The following is a 24,582-nucleotide window of genomic DNA, read 5'->3' on the forward strand; positions in this document are numbered from 1 at the left end:
TGTCCTCATCTTTTCATTTAGCTCAGAGCGCGGCTCGCGGCGCGATTACTCCTGTTTAGCCGCTACCCCGTTAGCACTATCATTAGAACTAATGGCGTCATTAGCTAGCCAGAGCCATTAGCACCGGGCTAGCCAGACTGATGCACCACCGCGCTACACCCTTGATGGGCCCTTTAGAACAATAATTACCACCGGGGAGACGAAAACAACCACTCAACTAATTAGACGTACGCTGATAACGAGGTGGAGGTAGAGAAGGAGAGACAGAGACCTAAAGAAGGAGAGAGGGAGAGAGACAGAGACCTAGAGAAAGAGAGAGGAGAGAGTAGGAGAGGGAGAAGGAGAGGGTGAGAGAGAGGGCGAGAGAGAGCGAGAGCGAGAGAGAGAGAGAGAGAGAGAGAGAAAGCAAGAGAGAGAGAGAGAAAGCAAGAGAGAGAAAGAGAAAGCAAGAGAAACAGACAGAAGAGGCAGTGAAAAAAAAAGAGAGAGACAGAAGAGACAGGGAAGAGAGAGACAGAAGGAAAGAGAGAGAGAGAGCGAGGGAGAGAGAGAGACACAGGGGGAGAGGGGGGCAATAGTGAAGGGTGAAGGGACACAAGCCTTGGTAACCCCCCTCTCTGTTGGAAGGTAGGCAGACCTTCTTCACCTGGGGAGAATTCTCTCACAAATTGGCCGGTCAGTTAAGAGGACTAATGATTAGCGATCCAGACCCTTAAATCAAACATAACTTGATGGCTGAGTAGGGATGAGGAGTTATTTGAACAGGGGTCTTCAAACGAATCGCCCTGGAGCTTGAGAGGAGGTACTTGGGCCTACTTATGGGCGGTCTTTGATATGAATGTCATTATTCTCCTCCTTTGCTCACTATTAATCAATCCTTAAGCATGCCACTGCAGTCGAGCGTCTTTAACGCTGAAGGGTTGCAGCTCTTGAGGTTTGAAGGGAAGACACACAATATTGACAGGTTGGTGCTACATCTGAATAAAAATCGTGCAAGAGAAAACCCGATAAGGGATTGTAAGAAGCTATGGAAATACAAATAAATACAAAATATAGGTTTGAACCAAAGCACATAAAAAAAAAAGTAGCCTGAAAAGGAGAACCGCCATTTTTTGTTCTGGTTGAATTCTTTCTTGTTTAAATCTAGCTGCCGGTCTTGGCTCTCCAAAGTGCCCACCCTAGCTTTAAAGACGAACACACACAGAACAGGGCTTCGTCAGTGGACCAGTCTCAGGAGGACCGCAGTGCGGGCCCCAGGACCTCACCTTGGTGGTTGACCAGGATGTTGTTTGGGTTGAGGTCCCGGCAGACGATGCCCTCCTGGTGCAGGGCGTCCAGGGCGGTCACCATCTCCACCGCCCAGCACCGCACAAACTCCTCGGGGATGTGCACGTGGGCCGCCGCCAGCGTCAGCTCGTCCAGCGCCGCGAACAGCCGGGCGACGCCCCCCTCGTCCGGGTCGCCTGGACACAGCGAGGGCTCAGCCCCGCCCCCGCCCACGCCCGGGACGCGGCCTTCGTCCGGCCGGACTCTGACGAACTCAGTGTTTGTGTCGGGCTCCGGCAGCAGGGCGGGAGAGGGCACCGACGGGTCGCTTTGGCACGCTTTGTGTCCTGGTTCGAGGGGCACCGCGGCGGGGGCGTCCTCGGGCCCCCCGTGGAGCTGCAGGACGTCCGGGCCGGGCCTCCGGCACGCCCCGGGGGCCTCCGGCGCCTCGCTCTCCGAGGCGGTGCCCCCGGTGCCCCCCCCGGCCGGGAGGTTGACCAGCAGGTCGGGGGGCGGTCCCTCGTCCGCCGCCGCCGCCGCCGCCGCCGCCTCCTTGAAGGAGATCACCGGCACCGACTCGTTGGAGGCCGCGTCGTCGCCGGGGTCCAGCCCCCACGGCTCGAAGCCCAGGCCCGTGACCTCCCGGGCCATCTCCGGAAGCTCCTCCTCCCTGAGCTTTGAGTCCGGGTCGGGACCCAGGGGCTTGGGAGAGGTCAGGAGGTCGCCGCCCACGTTGACATCGAGGCAGATCACCTCGCTGGCGCTGTCCTTGCTGTCGATGCGGAAGAACTCCATGGGGGTGTGCTTGGACCGGTCCAGGGACAGCCCGGGCCCCGCTGGTGAGGGCAGGGGGCTGAACACCTCGCCGGGCTCAGGCTCCTGCCCCCCGCGGCCCTCCCCCTCGCCGCCGGCGCTCTCGGCGAAGAAGCAGAGCTCCTGGGCGCTGACGGGCGAGGACAGGCTGTCGTTGCTCCGCAGCGAGTGGGAGCGCGGGGAGGCGGACGCGGTGGCGTCGGCGGCGGCGGCGGCGGGGGCGTCCAGGGACAGGGACGACGCCTCATGCCCGCTGCGGGCCTCTTCGTCCTCCTCCAGCTCGTCGGGCTCCACCTTGTCCTGCTCGTACTCGTTGCACAGCGTCAGGTAGCTGTTGGTGCACTCCTCCTCCGAGGTGCCCCCGGACTCCGGCGTGCCCCCCTTCCCGCCCGCCAGCCCCGGGGGGAGCCCCGCGCCCTTCAGGTGGAGCGGAGGGGGGGGCTTCCCTCCCCGCTGGGGCCTGGAGCCGGGGCAGGGCGGAGAGCTGGTGGCAGGCCCGGAGCCGGACCCCGACCCGGAGCTGCCGGAGGCCGAGGCCGAGGCCTGGGGAGCGGGTGCGGCGTGCTGCGGGGAGTGCACGGCCGTGGTGTGGCTCTTCTGGATGAAGGGGATGTCGAAGCTGTCGTCTGGGCTGGAGCAGCGCAGGAACTTCCCGATGTGGGACCACAGCTTCCCACCTGAGGAACACGACCACAGGTCCTTCAAGGGTCACACAAGCATGGGAGGCACACAGCACTGTGTGTGAGCCTGCGTGTGTGTGTTTGTGTGTTTGTGCGTGTTTGTGTTTCAAAAGAAGAACACGGATGAAAAAAAAAAAGTGCAATGAAAATGAATGCAGACAAACATTTTAATTTAAACTAATTATGGAAGCTCGAATTCTACTCAGGTGTTCATGGCTTGCCGGTTTTAAGTTCTCTCAAGAGTAATATTATAATGGTTGCTTTATCAAGCAACACACACACACACACACACACACACACACACACACACACACACACACACACACACACACACACACACACACACACACACACACACACACACACACACACACACACACACACACACACACACAGCTCAGGAGTGAGCAATTGCGGACTAGCATCTGCTGCGTGTGATGAGAATGGATCGAGAGTCCGCCGGGAAGATAATGACGCCGGTGCTTTTCAAAAAACTAAAACCGTCCACGTGTGATCGTGTGCAATGTCACCCCGGCCTCTGCCCTTCTCCTCGCCCAGATCCATCCATCCAACCATCCATCAGCCTTCATGGAGATCCATCTCCCTCCCCATTAGCCTTCCGGTAATCTCGACAGAGCCCCACAAAGGCAGAAGTGCTGGTGAGACACCTCACTTCCAGAGTTAGGAGGTTACTAGGCTGAAATGATGCAATTCTGTGTAATTATGTCATTCTTTTTTTGGGCGGGTGGGGGGACCGTGCGATAAGTGTTATCCGCTTCATTAAGGTGCCGGGGGGGGCAGGATGGGCAGGGGGGGGGCAAGATGGGCAGTGGCGGGCTCCACACCTATATTAACACACATACACGCACACACACGCACGCCCACACGTTAAGCAGCCTGGGAGTGAAGGGGACGGAAGGAGGCCCAGGTGTTGGCATAGCTAATGAAGCACAGCGCCACATGGTATTCCGAATAATGACCTGTGACACACTCCCCATCTCCATCAAACATCTGTCTGGAGCCGGGCAGACGGGGAGAGGAACGGGATGGAGCGAGGAGGAGGAGGAGGAGGAGAGGTGCGCGAGGTGGAGGTGGTGGAGTATCTGTCTGTCTGTGTGTGTGTGTGTGTGTGTGTGTGTGTGTGTGTGTGTGTGTGTGTGTGTGTGTGTGTGTGTGTGTGTGTGTGTGTGTGTGTGTGTGTGTGTGTGTGTGTGTGTGTGTGTGTGTGTGTGTGTGGAGGCGGGGGTGCTAGTTGCGAGGGCGGACCAGGGTGAACCACAGAACAAAGATTAATAAGATGAGGAGACGGGTGTGTGTGCGTTTTCGTGTGTGTGTGTGCGTTTTCGTGTGTGTGTGTGCGTTTTCGTGTGTGTGTGTGCGTTTTCGTATGTGTGTGTGTGTGTGTGTTTTCGTGTGCGTGTCTCACCCTCGGCGTACTGCAGCAGCAGGTAGACGGTGTCCTCGGCCACGATGAACTTCCTGAGCCGCACCATGTTGGGGACTCCGCTGGGCATGATGCTGCCCTTGGCTCGGCCGCAGTCGCTGCTCTTCTGCAGCCCCTGTGCACGTGCACGCACACGCGCACACACACACACACGCAACGTGATGCACACACACACACACACACACACACAGACAGACACACACACCGCCATGCACAGTGATACACACACACACGCAACGTGATGCACACACACACACCATCATGCACAAACACACACACGCAAAAAGACACAGACACACACCGTCATACACACACACACACACCACACACACACAGAGACAAACACGCACATCCACATCAGAAACAATCATGGCGGAGTGGGAGGGGGAGGAAGGAAGGAGAGTAATTAAACGGATGAGGAGGCAGACGATGAAGATTTAGAAGAACCAGAGAGCCGAGGAGAAGGAGTAGGAGGAGGAGGAGGAGTCTGTCAAAGGGAACATGGAGGCGGGCTGGGGGAGGAGAGACAGCAGGGGGAGGAGGGGGAGGGGGAGGGCGCGGGGGTTGCATTAAGTTTAGCGAAGGTGTGTGTGAACATGAGAAGGAGAAAGCGACCATTAACGGGGTGCCAGCTCCGCACTGTGCCAACCCCAAAGTCACCACATCCATCAAGCCCCGCACAGCGCGCGTGACTTTAGGAGGAGACGCACACACCCCCACTAGAGCTGGGCACCACTGTGTGTGTGTGTGTGTGTGTGTGTGTGTGTGTGTGTGTGTGTGTGTGTGTGTGTGTGTGTGTGTGTGTGTGTGTGTGTGTGTGTGTAGTCATCTGTGCCTGAACTGTGCGTTGGCATCTGGCACACGTCTCCCAGCCGAGTGCAGAGGAGCTGACAGGCACAGGCCCATTAGAATCAATTACACAGGTCGCACGCGCACGTCCCGCCACACTTACCACATACACTTACAGTCAGGATGCCATGGGGGCATACAGACACACACACACACACATACATGCTTGCGTGCACACAGACACACGCACACACACACACACACACACACACACACACACACACACACACACACACACACACACACACACACACACACACACACACACACACACACACACACACACACACACACACACAGAGAGAGACAACTTACTTTGAGGATGAAGGTCTCCTGTGTTCTCTTGTCCATGACCAGGAGAACCTGTGATGGAACAGTGCCATTAATTGCCAGACATGAGCAGTCGAGCACTGAGAGACCATGAAGCGACTGCATGGGTCTTAAATGAACGACAGAAAATGTATACGGTCCTCAAGATTAGGGAAAGAAAGAAAACTACATGTTGAGGAAGTTAATTAATGTACAATTGGTCTAGTATAATAACTCCAGTCTAATGTTAAATGACAAACCCTGAGAACCTTTCAGACTCACAATATCATTCAGACCTTATTATCAACTTATTGATTCACGGTTTTCGTTTGGTCTATCTTCTTTTTACACCACACACACACTCTGATGCAACCCCGTTCTTAGGAAGGTGTAGCGACACCACCTTAGTCCTCCTTATCCTTCCCTCCGCTTCAACTACTCCATCATCGCTCCCTCCATCTCCCCATCATCACCAGACCCAGCCTCACGTTCAACTCCTCATTGGCCAGACACCACCGCCCGTCTCTACCTCCTGTGTGCGTGCGTGCGTGCGTGCGTGCGTGCGTGCGTGCGTGCGTGCGTGCGTGCGTGCGTGCGTGCGTGCGTGCGTGCGTGCGTGCGTGCGTGCGTGCGTGCGTGCGTGTGGGGAATGAGGGGTTCCTACGCTCTGCATAGCTACGTGAACGTGCAGGATGCCAGCGACCCCGACGTCGCCCAAACAGGTGCGGGCTAAATGGATATGAATGGAGCTGTGGATAAACAGAGTGGAAGTGCTAGCCAGAGCGCTAATATAATTAAGACACAAACATCAGGAGTGGGGCTGGGGGGGGGGGCTGGGGGTTGGGAGTGTTAGGGGGGAGGGCAGCAGGGTGGGGTGAGTAGATCTCTCCATCTGTCCCCTCCGTCCCCATTAAAAAGTGAAAGGGTGGGGGAGGGAGGGAAGGCAGGGTGGGGGTGAGGAGGGGGTGGTACTTCGGTGAACTATCGCCGTGCGCCTACAGCCTCCTTTGTGGGGCGGGATGCTCGTTTTGTTGTCCTGTGTTGTCAACCTGGTCCTGACATGTGGCTGTTCTTTCTTTCTTTCACTGTGTGTGTGTGTGTGTGTGTGTGTGTGAGTGTGTGTGTCAACACATGTCGGTGCTGTGTCAACATTAGCCTTGGGGTTTTGTGTGTGTCTGGTCGAGTGTGTCTTGACTGTTTGTGCGCGTGCGTGTTTGCGTGGCCTCCGTGTGCGTCTTGTGTGTGTGTGTGTTTAGGTTGAGCACCATTGATTCTATGCCGTGCGTTGCGCCTCTCTCTCCCTCTCTCCCGGGTTGCTTGCCAGATCATTTCATGGCTGAACGATGCGACTGCTTGGCCGGCAGCTGGCCGGGAGCGGCAGCAGCGTAAACTGACCTTGTGGCTCCCATAACCGGCTCTCCCCAACACTCAGACACCCCGGCCCCGCGCCACACACACCCTAAATCTACTTAGTTTTATGGCTGCAGAATATTAAAAAAATAAAGAGAGAGAGAGAGAGAGAGAGAGAGAGAGAGAGAGAGAGAGAGAGAGAGAGAGAGAGAGAGAGAGAGAGAGAGAGAGAGAGAGAGAGAGAGAGAGAGAGAGAGAGAGAGAGAGAGAGAGAGAGAGAGAGAGAGAGAGAGAGAGACAAGGACAAAAGGAGGGACGTGACTTTGAAACATTTGTCCTTAGAGGAAGTCAGCAGAAAGAAACGCAACACTCAGCAAAGATTTTTTTTCTTTCAAAACCCCTTGGAAAGCATTTCCTACTCTGAGTTTCGTTGGGGTTTTTCGCCACACATTCGCAATCGGTTACTTCACGGGACCGGTACACAGAACGCCCCAATAAGAAATAACAGAAAGAGACAGATACGACGACGTATGCCACAAACATCAGCGCCAGCTCCTTAAAAATGATTCTTGTCAAACGGGCCCTGCTTGAACAGGGATAAAGACCTTGCACGACCAACTGCCACGCAGAGAGGAGAGACACCGCAGCATCGCTTGTGATTGATGGAAACCAAGAAAGGGGCGGGCACATGTTGGTTGAAACTCAGAAAGGGGCGGGTCCATTGTCCTCCTTGGGTGTACTGACCTTATCTATGACTCCCAGCACCCGGTACGCCCTCAGCTCCTCGGCAGGGCTGGGTTTGCCTCTGCTGGTGGGGGGGCAGCACTGGGCCCCCACCATGGCCTGAGAGGAAAAAAATAAACGTTTAATTGAGTAGCCACGAGAGGACGGGGCTTTCAGAGGTTTTGTAACCGCTTGGGGCCGTTATGAGGCACAAAGCTGAAACAGAGATTATAAAACGGTTCCTGAATGGTTACTATGGACTATCCAGTGAGATTTCACAAGATATACCCAAGGCAAAACTCAACATGAGATCATTTATTCATACATGAATCATCGTTCTTCCGCAAAGCAATAAAGTTAATACTTTGAGATTGCCTCGTCGCTCAATAGAAGAAAATAATTTTTTATGCGGTCAAAGGTGTGTGTTTATAGAGTTTTACAACGGCTTACAGCCAATCAGAATCAAGTACCGGAACTCTCAGTTTTATAATATTTCGTTGAACCTCTTTTCACTGTGGGGAACGCAGTGAAGGAGGGGTCTCTGGCTGTAAAACCGAATTACCCCTCGGGGACTAATAAAGTAATCTGAAACTGCATCTGAATCTGCGGCCCTCTCTGCAGGCAGATCAAGCACTTCACAGTTAAAATATCTTCGACCAGACACATGACACATGCCCCCCACACACACACTTTAGTTTACGGTATTACAGACAGACTTCGGAATGCTTCAAGTTGTTTTTCGGCGTGTATGATCAACCAGCGTTGTAGTGTGGTATTGACGCATAAAACGACGACACTAAGATACATTACGTCAAGTAGCACAAGGAAACACTTGTACTACACCGTAGGGCTGCTCGATTATGGAAAAAAATCATAATGACGATTATTTTGGTCAATATTGAAATCACGATTATTCAAATGATTATTTTTGAGTTTGAAAACATGATTTATTTATCAAAAAAATTATTTGTACCTGAGAACTTTGAAATGTCCCCTTAAAAAATACACAAAAGGTTCAAGAAGAAAATGTTCAAACAGAAAATGTACAAATATGGATCAAGCTGCAAAAATAAAAGTTTCAACTCGATTATTTAAGTTTGGAGATTGTTTGACCCAAAAATCTAAATCGCGATCAAAATTTGATTAATTGCGCAGCCCAGTATCACACCGTTATCCCAGTCGATTTTTCATGTTATTCTAAACAATTATGATCATAACCTCGGAAAAAAACACGACTTCTGGTGAAATGATGACAGCAGCCGCTGCGAATGCTTTAGGGTAAGTATGTATGGGATGGAGAGGGGGGGTTCAGTTCCCAGATGAGAAACTTGTCTCCCGGTCACACTCACCACCGTCTGGGTCGAACCCTGGCCCATGTCGTCACGCAGATACTGATTGGCTATGAGCTCCGCTCGCATCAGATACTCAGCCGTTCTCTTCTTCACGGCCTCGCGCCGCGTGGGGCTGGGCTCGCCTGAGAGGGGGGAGGAGAGGAGGGGGAGAGGGGGTGAGGGAAGGGAGGGAGGACCAGTCATAGCGTTGATTGGAAAGAGAAACAATAATTGAGGGAGAGGAGAAAGAGAAAGTGAACATGGCCCATCAAACAGGAACATAGTTCTTATGTAGATGATTAATGACTCAGCCATGACATCCTGCTAGAACAAACTTTTAATAACACTTTAAAGCTACGGTTGGTCATTTTATTTGTAGAATCATTTTTTGTCCTATTTGTTGACAGCATTCCAAAAAATAAACCCACTGGCAGAGAAATTATGATGTAGTATTTGTCAGTGTCACAGGCCTGTAATAAGCAAGTCCAGTCGACCTCGGCCTGATTGCACTAATTGGACGGCCTACCTGTGTCTGTCTGTCGATCCAACTACCCGACTAGCTGCCCGCCCTCTGCCCGGTAACTCAGTGCGCGCGACCGGGGTCTTCCACAGGTCTAAGCGGACATATTGCTAAAGCTAGCGGGCTAGTCGTGTGTTTTGAATTGTGGCGGCAGGACTGAAGAGAGAGGGGTGGGATGTTTTCCAGTGGGCTACTTTCTAAACCTACCCAACTCGGGCTGGTCTCTCCAAATTGCATACCCAAGCTTTAATGCTTTGTCTCTGCTTGACCCCACCTGGATTCAAGCCCAAAAACGGTCATTTATTGGGCTGCAAACATCCGCCAAAAAACGACCAGGGACTGCAGTCATCATTTCAAGTCCCTGCAATTAATTCTCAAGTGTCCACACAAAAACGTTCTCCCCCCCCCCTCTCCGGCCGTACCTTGCACCCCTTGCAGGAGCAGGTCCACCCCACTGCGGTAGTAGGAGAAGGCGGCCTGGTAGTCGCGCTCCGCCTCCCGCCGCAGCGCCTGCTGGATGTGCTCCCCGGCCCGGTCCAGGTAGTCGGGCTTGGCGTCCTCGGCACTGCCGCCGGCCGCTAACCGCAGAGCGCCGGAGAACAGCAGCGACCGACCGACGGGCCGGCTGGCCTCCTGGCCCGGTCGGGGGGTTAAGGGGCCTGGCGCCGGGGCGGGGGGGGGCGGGCTGTGGCGAGCGTGAAGGGGCGGGAGGCGGCGGAGGAAGGGGCTGCAGCTTCCGCTAGAGTTGGGGGCTCCCCTCGGTGGTTGGTTTGGGGAGGTGCGGCCCGAGGCCATGCCATCGTCGAGCTCGCCCAGGGAGTCGGTGTCGGCGACCAGGGAGGTCAGGTCGCTCTCGCTGGTGGGGCCTGGGGGTCAGAGGTGAAGAGCGTCTGAGCAAAGACGTCACAGCATTCAATGGGATTTATTGAATGCTGCCGGGAACTGAATATCAACAAATCTGACACATTATTTTTTCTAAATAAAATTATCCAGCTTTGCTTTGAAGTATTTAAGAATTTTTAGCAGGACGTCCTCGATTATTGATTATCTCTATCCAAGCCTATGACCCTTGTTCTTCCCCCCCTCACACCCTCCCTCCCTCCCTCACACCCTCCCTCCTTCCCACCCTTCCTCTCTCCCTCACACCCTTCCTCTCTCCCTCCTTCCCACCCTCCCTCTCTCCCTCACACCCTCCCTCCTTCCCAACCTTCCCCTCTCCCTCCCTCCTTCCTATCCTTCCCCTCTCCCTCACACCCTCCCTCCTTCCCGACCTTCCCCTCTCCCTCCTTCCCACCCTTCCTCTCTCCCTCCCTCCCTTCTTCCCACCCTTCCTCTCTCCCTCACACCCTCCCTCCTTCCCTGCGTCAAAATAGGTAGACGGGCAGGAAGAGGCACGTACCTCCATACTCGGACGTGAAGGTCCAATCGTCTGCTCCGCTGAGATCCCGGTTGACTGTGGAAGGGGACGAAGGGACTCAGTTTTGAAATGCATACTAGTTTTGAAAACTGCATACAGTTTTGAAAATGTAATCGAATACACCAAGACAGACTGGCAAGCAGGCGTGTGTGTTGTAAACGTACCTTCGTAACTGCAGTCTGATAGGCTGTCGGCCAGGAAGTCAGAGAAAGGTTCCGCCGGTCCGATGAGCTCGGAACCGTCGTGGACGTCCCCCCCCTGGACAACATTCAGCGGCGTTCAGGTTGGTGGGTAAATATTACAAACGTGTGTGCATAGGATAAATTATCTGTGTGTGTGTGTGTGTGTGTGTGTGTGTGTGTGTGTGTGTGTGTGTGTGCGAGAGACACTGAGTGAGTGAGTGAGCATGTGGCTGTGAGAGCGCAGGGGGAGATAGAGAGAGTGAGGGAGTGCGGAGGGGGAGCGAGAGAATGAGTGAGTGTTTCTGTGTGTGTGTGTGTGTGTGTGTGTGTGTGTGTGTGTGTGTGTGTGTGTGTGTGTGTGTGTGTGTGTGTGTGTGTGTGTGTGTGTGTGTGTGTGGAAGGCGAGAGAGAGAGAACGAGTATGTGTGTGTACCTTGAAGAAGTCCTGGATGTGCTGACTGCTATACAGAGCGGGGATGTTGGCGGAGAACTGCAGGAGATCCTCTGAGCACTGCCTCCTGGTCTCAATCACAGACTCATCAAAGCGACCTCCACACAAGACGCAAGAGAAAGCACACACACACATATACATATATATACAAAGCGAACACAACATCCAGGCCAGACACAAAGCCTATACAGCAGGGGTTCTCAACCTGTGGGTTGGGTCCCCACTTGGGTTCCCCTGATAGGCATATTGGGGTCGCAAGAGATTGCTGACGTAAGCTATAGTTATTAATGATCCATTTTAGCAAACATCTTTTCGTCAAAGCTCTCATAAACGTCCTGTACATTCAAACTGGATATCTAACGATTCATAGCAACAAGCAAACAACTACTAATCACTTATTGTGTGGTAAAGCGACGTCCACCGGGACGCTGATGTTACCCGCAGGTGTTGATTGGCTTAATTAATGTAGAAGCAGACACACAAAGGTTCAAGTTGGGGTCGCAAACATTTTCAGAGCTAGAAATGGGGTCATTGGCTGCGAAAGCTTGGGAACCACTGCTATACAGCACTTTTACAAACAACCTCTATCAAACCGCCTCTAGGTGGCGGTGTTCTGGAAACAGTCAATAAGTCAAGAATGCCTCTGAGGTAACTATTAACAAGAAGGCGTTTCCAGAGAACACCAACACAGTTAAGAGACTGCAGAACATGAATGCCTCAGCTCAGCGGTAAATGCTAAGTGCGCTGGGCTTGTAATGGGATGTGATGTTTGTACGGTACGCCTGAATCCATGCACGTCTCTTACCAAAGACTTTGGCCTTGGCAAAGGGAGGAAAGAGCTCTGATTGGCTACACAGGCTCTTGTGGAGCTGCCAGAGGTTCTGATGAAGCGTCCGAAAATCACTATACCTCTTCCATACTGTTATCTACAGAGAGAGTGATGGGGGGAGAGAGAGAGAGAGAGAGAGAGAGAGAGAGAGAGAGAGAGAGAGAGAGAGAGAGAGAGAGAGAGAGAGAGAGAGAGAGACATGGAGAGAGAAGCAAAATGAATAAGGAGGCATAACTTTATGATGAAAAAACACACACACACACACACACACACACACACACACACACACACAAAATAACAAATCATCAGCCATCAGTCCCTCATATGGATGAATATCAGGCAATGAAACAGGGACGCATTGTCACACATCCAATAACCTCAGTTGAAGAAGGAACACTGCACCAACAATGCCAAGAAAGCATTTTTCAGCTCAAGTCGAGCCAAACCCAGGGAATTTGAGCTGAAAACATCAACCTTGTTCTGGCAACTTTGAAGCCAGGATGAAAGAAACAAGTACAGCTCAGAAGGCTTAGTGTGGGTGATGCTTGTGTGTGTGTCTTCACTTCACGTCGTCACTCGGACTCCCACACGTGCAAGCACACTCACATATTAATGGAGATCATGCTCTCTGTATTACAGGAAGCCCAGCCCAAGTGTGTGTGTGTGTGTGTGTGTGTGTGTGTGTGTGTGTGTGTGTGTGTGTGTGTGTGTGTGTGTGTGTGTGTGTGTGTGTGTGTGTGTGTGTTTTTAATGCACATCAATTTTCTCTAAATTAAGCTACTACCCCCATTCAGTGCGACATTAGCTTGCCTGATAACCCAACCACTTCCCCATCAACTTCACACAAACAACACAAAGGACTGGTGGTCTTACCTCCTGAACATCTTCCGGGCTCTTTCTGGAGATAATCTGGAGATACGGAGAAAGGAGTCAGCCGAATGCAAGCAATTCCTTCCCAAATCCACTGTTTCTGATTGTCTGTACAGGTAGGAGAAGGCAGCGAGGAGAAGGCAGCGAGGAGAAGGCAGCGAGGAGAAGGCAGCGAGGAGAAGGCAGCGAGGAGAGGACAGAGAGGAGAGGACAGCGAGGAGAGGACAGCGATGTCGCTGAGCCCGTCTCGAAGAGTTCCTGCTTGGTGTGGAGGACGAGAGCGTAGCACGAGGCCACAACACGGCTTCACGCCCGGACAATGACCGCACTATAGAGCGAGTGGAGGAGGTCCTGAGTGTTACAGAGAGACGTCTCCACTCATAACACACGACCACCATGTGAGTACCCCATGCTATGTAAATACTACTGAGGTGTCATGTCAACATTAAACTTGTTTTAGTGGATACATCACTACATAAGATGATATATTGTGATCGAAATGAGCAGTTCAGCGATTTATTTTAACTAAATATTGAACAATTAAAAGCACTGAATTGGTTGAGGGCTGAATGGCTACTGGTTATATGCACAAAAGTGAATTTGGTGTTAAATCTGATGCTTGGATAGATTGTTTTTGTTATTTTATTTTTCTACTTCGGGTTAAAGAGACAATAGTAAGTGTTTTGAATGACAACTAGGCAAATACCATAACGAAGTGTAAAGGGGAAGCGAAAATCCGATTGTGAGAGAGAGAGAGAGAGAGAGAGAGAGAGAGAGAGAGAGAGAGAGAGAGAGAGAGAGAGAGAGAGAGAGAGAGAGGAAATCCTTGACCAGATACAGACTCAGCGAACACAGCCTGGCCATCGAGAAGGGACGCAACAGACAGACCTGGCTCCCAAGAGAAGACAGACTGTGCTCCCACTGCACACACAACCAACTAGAGACAGAACTGCACTTCCTGACTTCCTGCCAGTCATACGAAGACATCAGGAATACACACTTCCCACGGATTACAAAGTCATGCAAGGACTTCAAAGACACTCCAGATGCTCACAAACTGCCATACCTGTTGGGCGAAATACAACAATGTGCGAACGCAGCAGATTCGTCACCGGTTGTGATGAGAGAAGGACCTCAAACTCCCCATAGACTCATCCCCCTGGACTCACTCTCACAATAATTGCACTAATCCTCCGTAATGTAAATACTGTGTATTTAGAGTGTATCTTGAATTTATCTGTTTATACGATACTGTAATTTTTTATAATATCGCACATTTTACTTTTTAAAGTACTTTTATAGTATAACATTTGATGCGTATAGATATTTTGTATTTAAAGGTTTATACTTATAATATATACTTAACCTTTTTATTTCATTGTTCACCTGCTTTGGCAATGCAAATGTATCGATCCAATAAAGCTTTTTCGAAGAGAGAGAGAGAGACAGACAGAGGAAGGCAAAGAGAGCTACGTGCGTTTGTTTCAAGAACATTTCCAGATGTGACCCTCTGCCAAACCCTCCTGACCAGCTGTCAGCCCGACTGAAGCCCCTATGAACCCAGACAGCCTAACCCTGGGCTTAACCACAGCAGATAGAACCCAAAGACAGCCTAACCACGGAAGATAGCCGTGAGGCAGCTAGGACCCTGGATGGTGGGCTGCCGCTACCCCAGCAGGAGTAGCTCGTCGGCTAGCCATCTAAACAAATCACGACATCCATGACTGCCTTGTTCCTGTGCAACGCTGGCCAGGTTAACAGCTTGGACGGTTCAAACGGGCATGGCTTAATCTGCGTTACCCGTGTTTAAAATCAAAACAATGGAACTTGAAGGAGCAGCACACAAACCAACAGCAGCGTTAGCTTGTCTCAGCCCATCTTTGACTTACCCTCGCCGTGACTTTGTAGACAGTGTAACCTTTGGGATGCTTGGTGGGGTCTGTGACAGTGTAAAACCGAGCAAACTCTCCCCTTTCTCGCTGTGAGATCATTCTGATTGTAGCCACATCGCCAAAACAACTAGCCTGCTAACCAGCTAGCTCCTACGCGTTCATTCACCGTCAAAGCGAGAAGTGCCGCGGGTGCCGAGCTGGACGTGGGTGGGCGGAGTCAGGGCCATTCAAGCTCCGTGGCCCCGCCCCTTCACACAGTATAATCTGAAGCGTTCAAGAAACCCCCTATCCTCTGTGTAACAGCTCAACAAATTGGAAACACAACCATCACGGGAAACGTTTTATTCTTACAAGGTTGGGTCAATCCACTGTTTCCGTCCGCTGTGTGCACAAAATTTGTAACAACAATAATATTTGGTTAAATGATTGACTGATTAGTTTGGTTGTGATTTTTTTTGGGATACATTGTATATTGTACTAATCACATCCCAACTGACATGAATTAAAAAATAATCTATCCAAAAGTGGCCAATAATTCAACCATTTAAAATACAGCATAGAAATACCTGCTCTCATATTCAAATAATTAATAGGACTAAATAGGCCTATGATATATGGTAAGATTACAACCCATTTTTGGCTTATAAAAGACCACGTGAACTATGTTAAACGAGGAATACAAGTTCATTAAACAAGGTAATCAACCAAGAAAAGGGAGCGAAGCTTATATACATGAATGACTGATTCAAAGTAGATTTGGCTAAACACGCACAATAAACATAATAATAACGTTGTCCGGGTCGTTCTACATCCGCTATGGTGGTTCGAGCCCTCGCCAGCTGGCTCCATCACACTTCGCTCCAGAGCAGAAGGAGCAGCAGCGCACTTCCTCCGATGATTTCGCTGCAGGAACAGCGCCCTCCCTTGGAGGGAGATGGTAGGTGGTTCCGACAGGTGACGGTAGGGGTCGCATTCATGGTCATCACAGTGGCTTCCAAGTGCATGAAGGACTCACTCTGTCGAAAGTACCGCACGCACGGAAAACACAAAGCTATGCTGTCAGGGCTGCGTGGGGAGATGCAGACGGTTTAACGGATAATATGGGATATTGTTCCATGGATTTGAAATGCTCGCCACCTTATTTATATAATAAATTAATTAGAGCTGTCAGTTAAACGCGTTATTAACGGCGTTAACGCAAACCAATTTTAACGGCGTTAAAAAAATTATCACGCGATTAACGCAATTCTTTTATTTAAACAAAATAAAACTTTTTTTTTTTTTTTTGGCTCAAAACAAAGAAGCAATAGCCTGACTGCTATGTTCAAATGACATTTGTTCAAAGCAGTCGTTTAATTGCACTATAGGCTCTTTTTTTGTATCGTCCTGTTTTGATCAGTATATGCCAATGTTGTTATCAATAAAAAATCATTTGCACAAGGCAAGCCGATGCACTTCACCATGTTAATAAGAGAATTAAAATGAGAAGAATTATGAGACAAAGAAATCAAGGGATAGTTAGCATAGAAAAAAAAAATGCGATTAATCGTGAGTTAACTATGACATTAATGCGATTAATCACGATTAAATATTTTAATCGCTTGACAGCTCTAAAATGAATACGTCTATCCACCATTGAGAAGGGCTGCATTTAATGCATGTATTGACAGGAAGGAAGAATTTCCAGAACTAATCTCAGAAGAGATGCCCTGATTGATTTGAAATTATTCTTATATATCAATCGTAAATATAATAAAGATATAATATAATACAGAGGCAGGTGCAGTGTACTCAAAGCAGATATTCTCACAATGCATTTCAGGTACTAATAGCTGGCAATTGGCTATGCAATAAATAAAGAATTACATTAAATGAATAGCTTTTAAATCTTTGAAAAGCTATTAATTAACGGTTACACCATGATGGTATACTGCTCAATAATTAATTTGGGATGGATGCATCTGAACTAGATGATCAGATTATCATCATATAGCCCGATTCGTGGTGAAAATGAGGGAACATCTGAATTAAAAATGATATTACACATGAAAGGTCATGGTTGACGCTTACACTTACCTCATTACTTGAAACGATCTGATATTGTGGACTTGAGCTCAGTTGGTTTTCATAGGTGATAATATCTTCCTGATCTGCCGGTTGGAGCTCACTGGGAACGCTACAGCAAAGACACACTTTAGGAATTGGTAGGCCTATTTAAATATGTGTATATGTGCGTAACGTTCCTACCCGTCTATATTTCGCTGGTCTGGAGTGCTCCAACACGTGTTGATTGGGATTTCAGGATAGTAGAGCAGGAAAGCCAGGCACATTTCATCCATTGTACCAAGTCCCATCTACCAAGGAAAACAAGGACGTCAGACTAACAAACCACAAGTCATTGTTGTACATTAATGAGAAGACGCATGATTATATTAAAATATATATGTGTATATTATTGTTTTATATTCTCTAGAGCAGGTGATTTTTAAACCAACGGCATTCGTTGAAACCGTTTGGCACTGCCCAGAAGGGCGGAGTAGCCTACTAACTTTGTGGCGAAGAAGAAGAACAAACTTAAAAACGTCAAATGAAAAGCCTCGTTCACGCGTCACACTTCACCCACATGGGTGTATCCACTGCGGTTGGTAGTCATGTAGTTGCACTCCACCAAAATGGTATCGTTCTTTGAGAGAAAAAGTAACAGTTTAAGAGCATCCCAAACCATAACGGATATCACACTACAACAATGTATGATTTGTAATCCGAGAGCAGGGAAAAAAACTCCTAACATATAAAAAGCAACGACAGATGCTTACCGGTTTGATTGTCTTGATGCTGCCAACGCTGATCGCCTCCTGCATCGCAAAGTCGTAGTTCTCGTCCAAGGCCAGGAAGTCCACCTGCTGCCCGTCTCTATTCAAATCAAGAGGAACCGAGACATGAGAGAAGCGACTTGGATCCCAGCATGTGCTGAGGTTCAAGGAGAGTCCTCGTATTTTCAATGTTGCTCATTTCCAGTCTTAGTAATATTCTCAATATTATTATATTACTTAGTAATATTATAAATATTACTGAGTGGAATAGTAATATTGATTAAATGAAGTTCAATTTCAATTCAATTGAATGCAATTTCAATTCAATATAATGTAATATAATTTAAATTATATTTCCATTCAATATAAATTACATTTAATTTACATTTAAATTAAATCGAATCAAATTTAATTACAAGGTCTTCCTAGCTTTACAAGGTTTATACAGATGTATTACAACATTTTATAATTGCTAATTCATCCGGCAACACCCACATGTCCTCACCTGAATAAGCCAGCTCGGATTTTCCTTCCAGCCAAGTGAGTGTGTAAAAGTAACGCAAACACTTTAAGGTCCGGTACTGGATCTTCCATGAGCTGGAAGTGGAGAGCAGTACATGAAACACAAAGATCCAACACGGGTAGACCCTGGTTCACACCTCATGTGTGGTTGTATCCTCAATAAACATGAACGTCCTTTCACTTAAAAAGTACTTCTCTTCTTCTAACAAATGTACTTATTGTAAATCGCTTTGGATAAGCCAGGGGTTAGTTCAGGTGGCAGAGTAACCGGACGGTTCCTTGTTCGATCCTGGTGGTCGATGTGTCCCTGAGCAAGACACCCAACCCAGACTACTTCCAGCAAGCTGGCTGTCGCCCTGCATGACCGAGTCCGCCGTCGGTGTGTGAATGTGTGCCTGAACCGCTGTGAGTGGCTTTGGATAAAAACGTCTGCTAAACGCCCTAAAAGTAAAATGAAAGCCCAATGCTTTCCGATCGATTGCATACCTCTGAAAACAGAGATGTGTTACACGTCCCGTACGTGTGGAACTGTGTGGCACCGGGGGGGATTCTGTAATCATGTGAAGGCACCACTCCGGTGGTGAGGGTTCCTACGTTATACCTCCTCAGGTTAGATGTATGGCGTATCCTCAGGCCTGAACTATCCTGCCTTCCTGTGGGCAAAAGAGAACACATTGTAACGTCAATCTCTGCAAGGATACATGCAACCTCTGTTGATATGGTTGTGAAAGTGTATCAACTTTAACTTAAAGAGAGCATGAGAATCTTCACCTGCTACGGTGGCCGGGTTATTGTAATGGGTTTCCAGCCTGTACAGTGCGTCCTTGTTAGGGCCTCCGATGGGAATGCCCGCATCTGCTGGAAGCTCATACGCCTGAAACAGAGAAACTATAAAGTTGAACGGCAAAGCTACAAATGTACAAGTTTCAAATAAAACAGCAGTGGCAGGTTGGAGGAGGCTCAGCAGGTAGACTGGGTGAATGGTAATCAGAAGGTTGCTAGTTCAATCCTCCGTGTGTCGAGGTGTCTCTGAGCAAGACGCCTCACCCTGTGGTTGCCGTCTGTGTGTGAATGAATGGTTGTACGTTGCTTTGGATAAAACAGTCAGCAATGTCCCCTTAATGTAAATGTTCGACGGCGAGTCTCACAACACAACCGTCAACTAATGCAACACCTTGTTCACACTACCTCCGCCAATCGACGGATCTAATTGACTTTGCATGGGCCGCTGGCGAAATGCATTGTGGGTCCGTCCGTCCCATCGGCTCCGTAGCGTTCAGGCAGCGACGGATCCGTCGGCCAATCAGACTGCGTTATGCAAATATAAGCAAGGACACTGTCCAACGAAATTGCCTTTGTAATACAACCCGGAAAAAACACATGGATACGTCAAAAAGCCCCCTTCCGTCGACGGACGCATGTGTGGTGTGAACAAGGCGTGGCTCGAGAGCGGAAGGAGCCGGCGGAGACGGAAGTGAACGCTGCGGTGTCCGGACTCACCCCGGCGCCGACGCCCCAGACGGCCGTCACTTTGAAGCAGTCGTCGGCGTGGTTCCCGGCGTAGCAGGGGCCGTCGTAGTCGTCCGTCACGTTGAGAGGACAGCCGTAGAGGATCATGTGGTGGACCATATCCAGGTTGTCAATGACCGGCTCAATCTGGGCGGGAGGAGGTGGAGTTCAGAAGAGAGAGTATGGAAGACGGATGGGCGCAACACCGCGAATGCCGCGAGTGTGGTCGTTGGTTTTGTTTGAGGTTGTTGAAAACCCGTTTGTGACAGCGGTAGACCACTTTGCGGCTGGATGATGTGGTCTTATGAACTACTAGACCATGTCACCGACGAGTAACCGACCAAAGCCCCACCCATATATCGGTTGGCCGATTTTATCGGCCGATATTGGCCGATCAAAGATACATCGGTATCCAGTATAAAGTCCAGCTTCGGTCTAGCTCTATAACGGACAATCCCAACGTTGTCTGTGAATGTGCTACACTCGACTACCAACAAGAAATATTACCCGATACACGTGTTGGGTCACATCGAACCGTGGCATCTTCATGACCCTGCAGTGATAGTAGGTGATATTGGCAGGGATGGTGATCTGCAAAGGAAGCCCTGATTCAGTTCCGAACAAGCCAGGATAGCAAATATACATTGTAGTATTGTATTATTTGGAATCCCGGAGCATTGTACAAAGTTACTCACATTGTCCATTTTGAAATCAAAATGCTCTCCTTCCTGGGACGTGGCTCTGGTTATGTATCTGAGAAGATTAACCTCTTTAGTCCCCCTCTTGGCACCGTGGTACTTAATTTCATCCGTCTGTCCATAGGCGTAGATCAGCTTGATGGGCACTGCCTGCAAGAGATGTGGAACATTTGAAAAAGGGATTTTCTTTTTCATACAAGGCACACTTCATGCTAGTCTTCACTCGTTTACTTAATTTTTTTGATTTTTCAGCGCCACCTGGCCTACTAATATGATCTAGATTTTTGCTGGGAAGAGACCCGGAAAGAATCTGCCATGTCATGCAGTCTGGCACTTCTTTGGTTTATCCGGAGAAACACAGGTTCATTGGAATAACTGAAAGCAAATATGGGCCTATTTATTTATTCCCTGAAGACGTATCCGTATCCTTTTTCAAAAGTAGGTTTGTATTGCATGCGGGCGCATTGTTTCCCCCAGTAATTGTCTTAGTCAAGGTGAGGAGCGGGGGGGAGCTTTATGGCACGACCATTGTTCTGAACAGTATTACCAATGCATTATTGATCTTTTTTTTTTTACACCTGATGGAAGTATGTTTTCTTTCCCTACGAGAGTTTTCTACTTTGTTAATGCATAATAATTAAAAAAAGAAAAAAAAAATATATATATATATATATATTTTTTTTAAATACATTGGTATTCAAGACGGGGCCCTATTGTTGTCAAGGCCTTAACAACACAGTGCTGGGGGAAACACTGGGGCGGTTCTTTATATTGTTCGTATAGCGGGATGCCCAGGGATACGAAAGCTGAAGAACAAAACAGAACGCCTATGGGTGTTCCAAAGAAGAAACCTAAACCTTTGGGAAATCTAAACACAAGATCTATATGGGCAACAGCTAAAGAATGGCCATAGCAAAGGTATGCCATTAGTTACGGACAGTTCGGCTGAAATATGTAGAACACAAAATATTGTATACACATAAATTGTAAAACAAACACCAAATTTATTTTGTGCTTTTCTTTTTAATTTCTAATCTTTTTAATAATTCTATTTCACATTATTATAACAAAAAAATCCCTCCTGACCAACTGCATATAAAATCGAATTCCTGTGTGTGTATGTGTGTGTGCATACACACACATACACACGTGTATGCATGCATGCTTGTTTGCGTGAGTGCGTGTGTAACGGAGAAGGCAACACCTTGTTCAACAGTTATCTGAATAACATGGGAGGCATGCACGCTTCATTTCTTACAGTGATGTGGAAGTCCTCCTCGTCGCAGGTCTGGATGGCTCTCTGAAACGTCATGGATGTCCTTCCCTCAACCTCCGTCATGGAGTGGAGAACATAGTCCTGTGTGCTGTCCACCATGGGCAGGACATTACCGGTGGCATGATGATCCTAATGGACAAATAAAATGAAATCAAGACAATACATGAAATCCCGCTAATAAAAAACAAAGACTCCTCAAACATTTGAAGACTGCTGAAATTTCGGTGGATGCAAAAGCGTCTCAAACTCTCCAGTAGACGAGGCTTACCTGGAAGTACATGCCACTAGCCCCGAAACCTCCTATGACCATGTCGGCTCCATTCATGTTTCCTTTCGGACTGAGACCGAAGCCGATCCAGCCGCTGGTTTTGATGCTAAGCATGAAGGTGATGTTTCCCACGACCTCGTCAAAGCCCCATTGTAGCAGCACCAGCTGGTTGCTATCCAGGTACTCCATGAAGGGCAGGTCGACCAATGCCGCGCTGGACCAGGTGGGCCCGGCCGTCAACAGGTACAGGAGAGCCAGCTGAGGCCACATTCTCACACTTCCTTTCATCCCCCTGTCTTTGGACCGACTGAGTCGCACGTCGACAGAGGCTGATCTGGCCACACATGCATTCACTTGTGGTTGGGGGGCAGGTGTCCCGAGCTCCTCCCCCCCCAAATGGAATTCTGTAAACTTTCATTGTTTGTGACGCCTACACTAGAAGTTCAACACATTATATTTGTTTGGTGCCTGGTGAAGTATAGGATTTGATGAATATCTATATTTAGTTAGAAATATGTGTGAGTTGTGTAGCAGATTTAAAACGTAATAACCTTTTTTCTCTTTTATTTAAATTACCCTGAATTGGTGATAGCATCACCATAGCAAGTTCCCACCTGATTAAGCATGCATAACTGACCACCGTAGAGCTATCCAGGCAATGACGTTTTGAAGGTCTTGAGCAAATAAATTTAATTAAAACACTAATTTGTAATACCAGATCAAGGCCTTTGAGACTCAAAGACCTTGTGGTATGGGCTCACAAGTCCACCTCACTTCTTTGTTGTCTGGTTTCGCCGGCATCACCGACACCAACTAGTTTCCAGTAGTGGGTTTGGTATGGCGACACATTAGTGCCATAAAGCACTCATGTGATAAAATATGCATTCGGGCGTATTATATTATATCACACGCGTAGATATTAATTGCGAGCGTGCAAATTACCTCTGAGCGCGCAAATTACCCTCTGCGCGCGCAAAACAGCCTCTCGCGAATGATGTTCTGCTCTCGCGTGCAAATTTAGTTTTGGCACTATGGGGAGGGAACCAAGGCAGGGCGGGCTTTCCTATGATTGGCCATTTCTGAAGTGCGATATTTGATTGACAGCCCTCCTCTCATTCAATTCTGAATTGTACAGTAAATGGTTGAAACGATAGTTACGTATTGTAATTCTAGATTCTATGAGTATAGGCGCAGCCTTTTAAGTGTCCGCCACATTGTCCTTTAAATAGCTGAAGAAAGGCTGTTTATTGGGAGCAGAACGTCCGCCGGCGCCCGACTATATCTGCGAAATGCGGACGTCGTTGAGGCACGCCGCACGCGGACGTAATTGAGGCCCACACTGTTGGCGGGCGGGGATTACACATTTTTCAGTGCTACGGCTCACGCCTAGGGATAACCCAATAGCGATAGTCTTAAAAGGCTGCGCCTATACTATAGATTCTAGAGTTACAATACGTAACTATCGTTTCAGCCATTTACTGTACAATTCAGAATTTAATGAGAGGAGGGCTGAGGAGGGCTGTCAATCAAATATCTCGCTCAAGAAACGGTCAATCATAGGAAAGCCCGGCCTGCCTTGGTTCCCTCCCCATAGTGCCAAAACTAAATTCACGCCCGCGAGCAGAACATCATTCACGAGAGGCTGAGGCTGTTTTGTGCGACCGAAGTTATTTCCCGCTCTCGCTTGCAACGAGGTAATGCTCTCGAGGAGCTGTTTTCCTCGCTCGGGGAGCAGCGCTCTGAGTAATTCGCAGAGATAATTTGCGCGCTCGCAATTAATATCTACGCGTGTGATATGATATAATACGCCCGAATGCATGTTTTATCACATGAGTGCTTTATGGCACTAATGTGTCGCCATAGTTTGGTGCGCTATTGTTACGACCCGGCTCGAGGGAAGTAACATGAAGTCGACAAACAAGGATTAAATATAAGAAAACCGGGTTTATTGTTACAAAGGTTAATGAGACTGGTGAATGGGAACAGTGCTGCTGGCCCTGGCTAGAGACCGAGTGAGTGAAGTCTCCCAGGCTTTATAGGAAACACCAGGTGCCAGGTAACGAGGAGAAGGAGGGGCTGAAGGAGGAGCTCCGGGAGCACTGCAAAACATGGAGCAGATCTGCACATAACACCCCCCCCCCCCCCCCCCCCTTAAAACGGTCGCTCCAGGCAACCGTTAAGTTACACAGATCAAATGTTGACTGGAGGCCTGCAATCCTGGAGGCCTGCAACGGGGAAGACTCACAGGTGGCCCCCATCGGCAAAGACGAAGGCGAGGTAGAGGGCGGGCCCCTTCTGGAAGGTTTAGAAGGCGGCACCCCTCTGGAAGGCAAGGTAGAGGGCAGGCCCCTTCTGGAAGGTTTAGAAGGCGGCACCCCTCTGGAAGTCAAGGTTTTGCTAGCCTTATGAGCTTCTCTTAAACTATCTTTAAGACGTTTATCACCACTGGCAATCTCAATGTCATAATGACTGGCAAGGCTAAGGAGCTGTTCTTTAGTGAGCTGACAAAGCAACTCCTCCGAGGTCGCACTAATAAAGTCATCGAAAGCCGCCATACTAGATAACTTCAG

The 24,582-nt window shown here is 49.0% G+C and overlaps 2 protein-coding genes across 4 annotated transcripts in view; both read right to left on the reverse strand.

Moving 5' to 3' along the window:
- Positions 1 to 15,155, reverse strand: part of rps6kc1 (ribosomal protein S6 kinase polypeptide 1) — a 32,547-nt gene extending 17,392 nt beyond the window's left edge. Inside the window, exons 1-12 of one of the 2 annotated variants that reach the window (XM_060041972.1) lie at positions 14,924 to 15,154; positions 13,038 to 13,073; positions 12,141 to 12,261; positions 11,318 to 11,433; positions 10,867 to 10,960; positions 10,685 to 10,738; positions 9,708 to 10,151; positions 8,784 to 8,908; positions 7,456 to 7,554; positions 5,368 to 5,415; positions 4,186 to 4,318; positions 1,266 to 2,756 (exon numbers count right to left, since the gene is read on the reverse strand). In XM_060041972.1, the coding sequence (XP_059897955.1) occupies positions 1,266 to 2,756; positions 4,186 to 4,318; positions 5,368 to 5,415; positions 7,456 to 7,554; positions 8,784 to 8,908; positions 9,708 to 10,151; positions 10,685 to 10,738; positions 10,867 to 10,960; positions 11,318 to 11,433; positions 12,141 to 12,261; positions 13,038 to 13,073; positions 14,924 to 15,025 (2,863 nt within the window). In that variant the 5' untranslated portion in view covers positions 15,026 to 15,154. Of the gene's footprint in view, positions 1 to 1,265; positions 2,757 to 4,185; positions 4,319 to 5,367; positions 5,416 to 7,455; positions 7,555 to 8,783; positions 8,909 to 9,707; positions 10,152 to 10,684; positions 10,739 to 10,866; positions 10,961 to 11,317; positions 11,434 to 12,140; positions 12,262 to 13,037; positions 13,074 to 14,923 lie in introns of both variants that reach the window. The other variant, XM_060041971.1, reaches the window with a different exon arrangement.
- Positions 15,156 to 15,253: 98 nt separating this feature from the next.
- Positions 15,254 to 22,893, reverse strand: moxd1l (monooxygenase, DBH-like 1, like). 2 transcript variants are annotated; one of them, XM_060041977.1, is made up of 13 exons: positions 22,787 to 22,893; positions 21,727 to 21,873; positions 20,466 to 20,618; positions 20,278 to 20,361; positions 19,762 to 19,917; positions 19,033 to 19,135; positions 18,748 to 18,914; positions 18,245 to 18,336; positions 17,743 to 17,839; positions 17,550 to 17,609; positions 17,174 to 17,280; positions 17,003 to 17,102; positions 15,254 to 15,942 (listed from the first exon to the last, which is right to left on the reverse strand). In XM_060041977.1, exons 1-13 carry the CDS (start codon positions 22,811 to 22,813, stop codon positions 15,775 to 15,777), a joined length of 1,461 nt encoding a protein of 486 aa, XP_059897960.1. In that variant the 5' UTR covers positions 22,814 to 22,893; the 3' UTR covers positions 15,254 to 15,774. The 2 variants fall into 2 exon arrangements, with proteins under 2 accessions (XP_059897960.1, XP_059897958.1); XM_060041975.1 differs by lacking the exon at positions 22,787 to 22,893 and adding an exon at positions 22,013 to 22,358.
- Positions 22,894 to 24,582: the final 1,689 nt, after the last annotated feature.

Source organism: Gadus macrocephalus, chromosome 21 (assembly GCF_031168955.1).
Source record: "Gadus macrocephalus chromosome 21, ASM3116895v1".
NCBI lineage: Eukaryota > Metazoa > Chordata > Actinopteri > Gadiformes > Gadidae > Gadus > Gadus macrocephalus.

Excerpts from the sequence above, each read along its gene's own strand:
- moxd1l (XM_060041975.1), bottom strand. The coding sequence starts at position 22,300 with ATGAAAGGAAGTGTGAGAATGTGGCCTCAGCTGGCTCTCCTGTACCTG. Across the intron at positions 17,840-18,244 it reads ATCCGAGCTGGCTTATTCAG|AGACGGGCAGCAGGTGGACT; the intron begins GTGAGGACATGT and ends TGATTTGAATAG. Across the intron at positions 17,103-17,173 it reads GACCAGCGAAATATAGACGG|CGTTCCCAGTGAGCTCCAAC; the intron begins GTAGGAACGTTA and ends TCTTTGCTGTAG.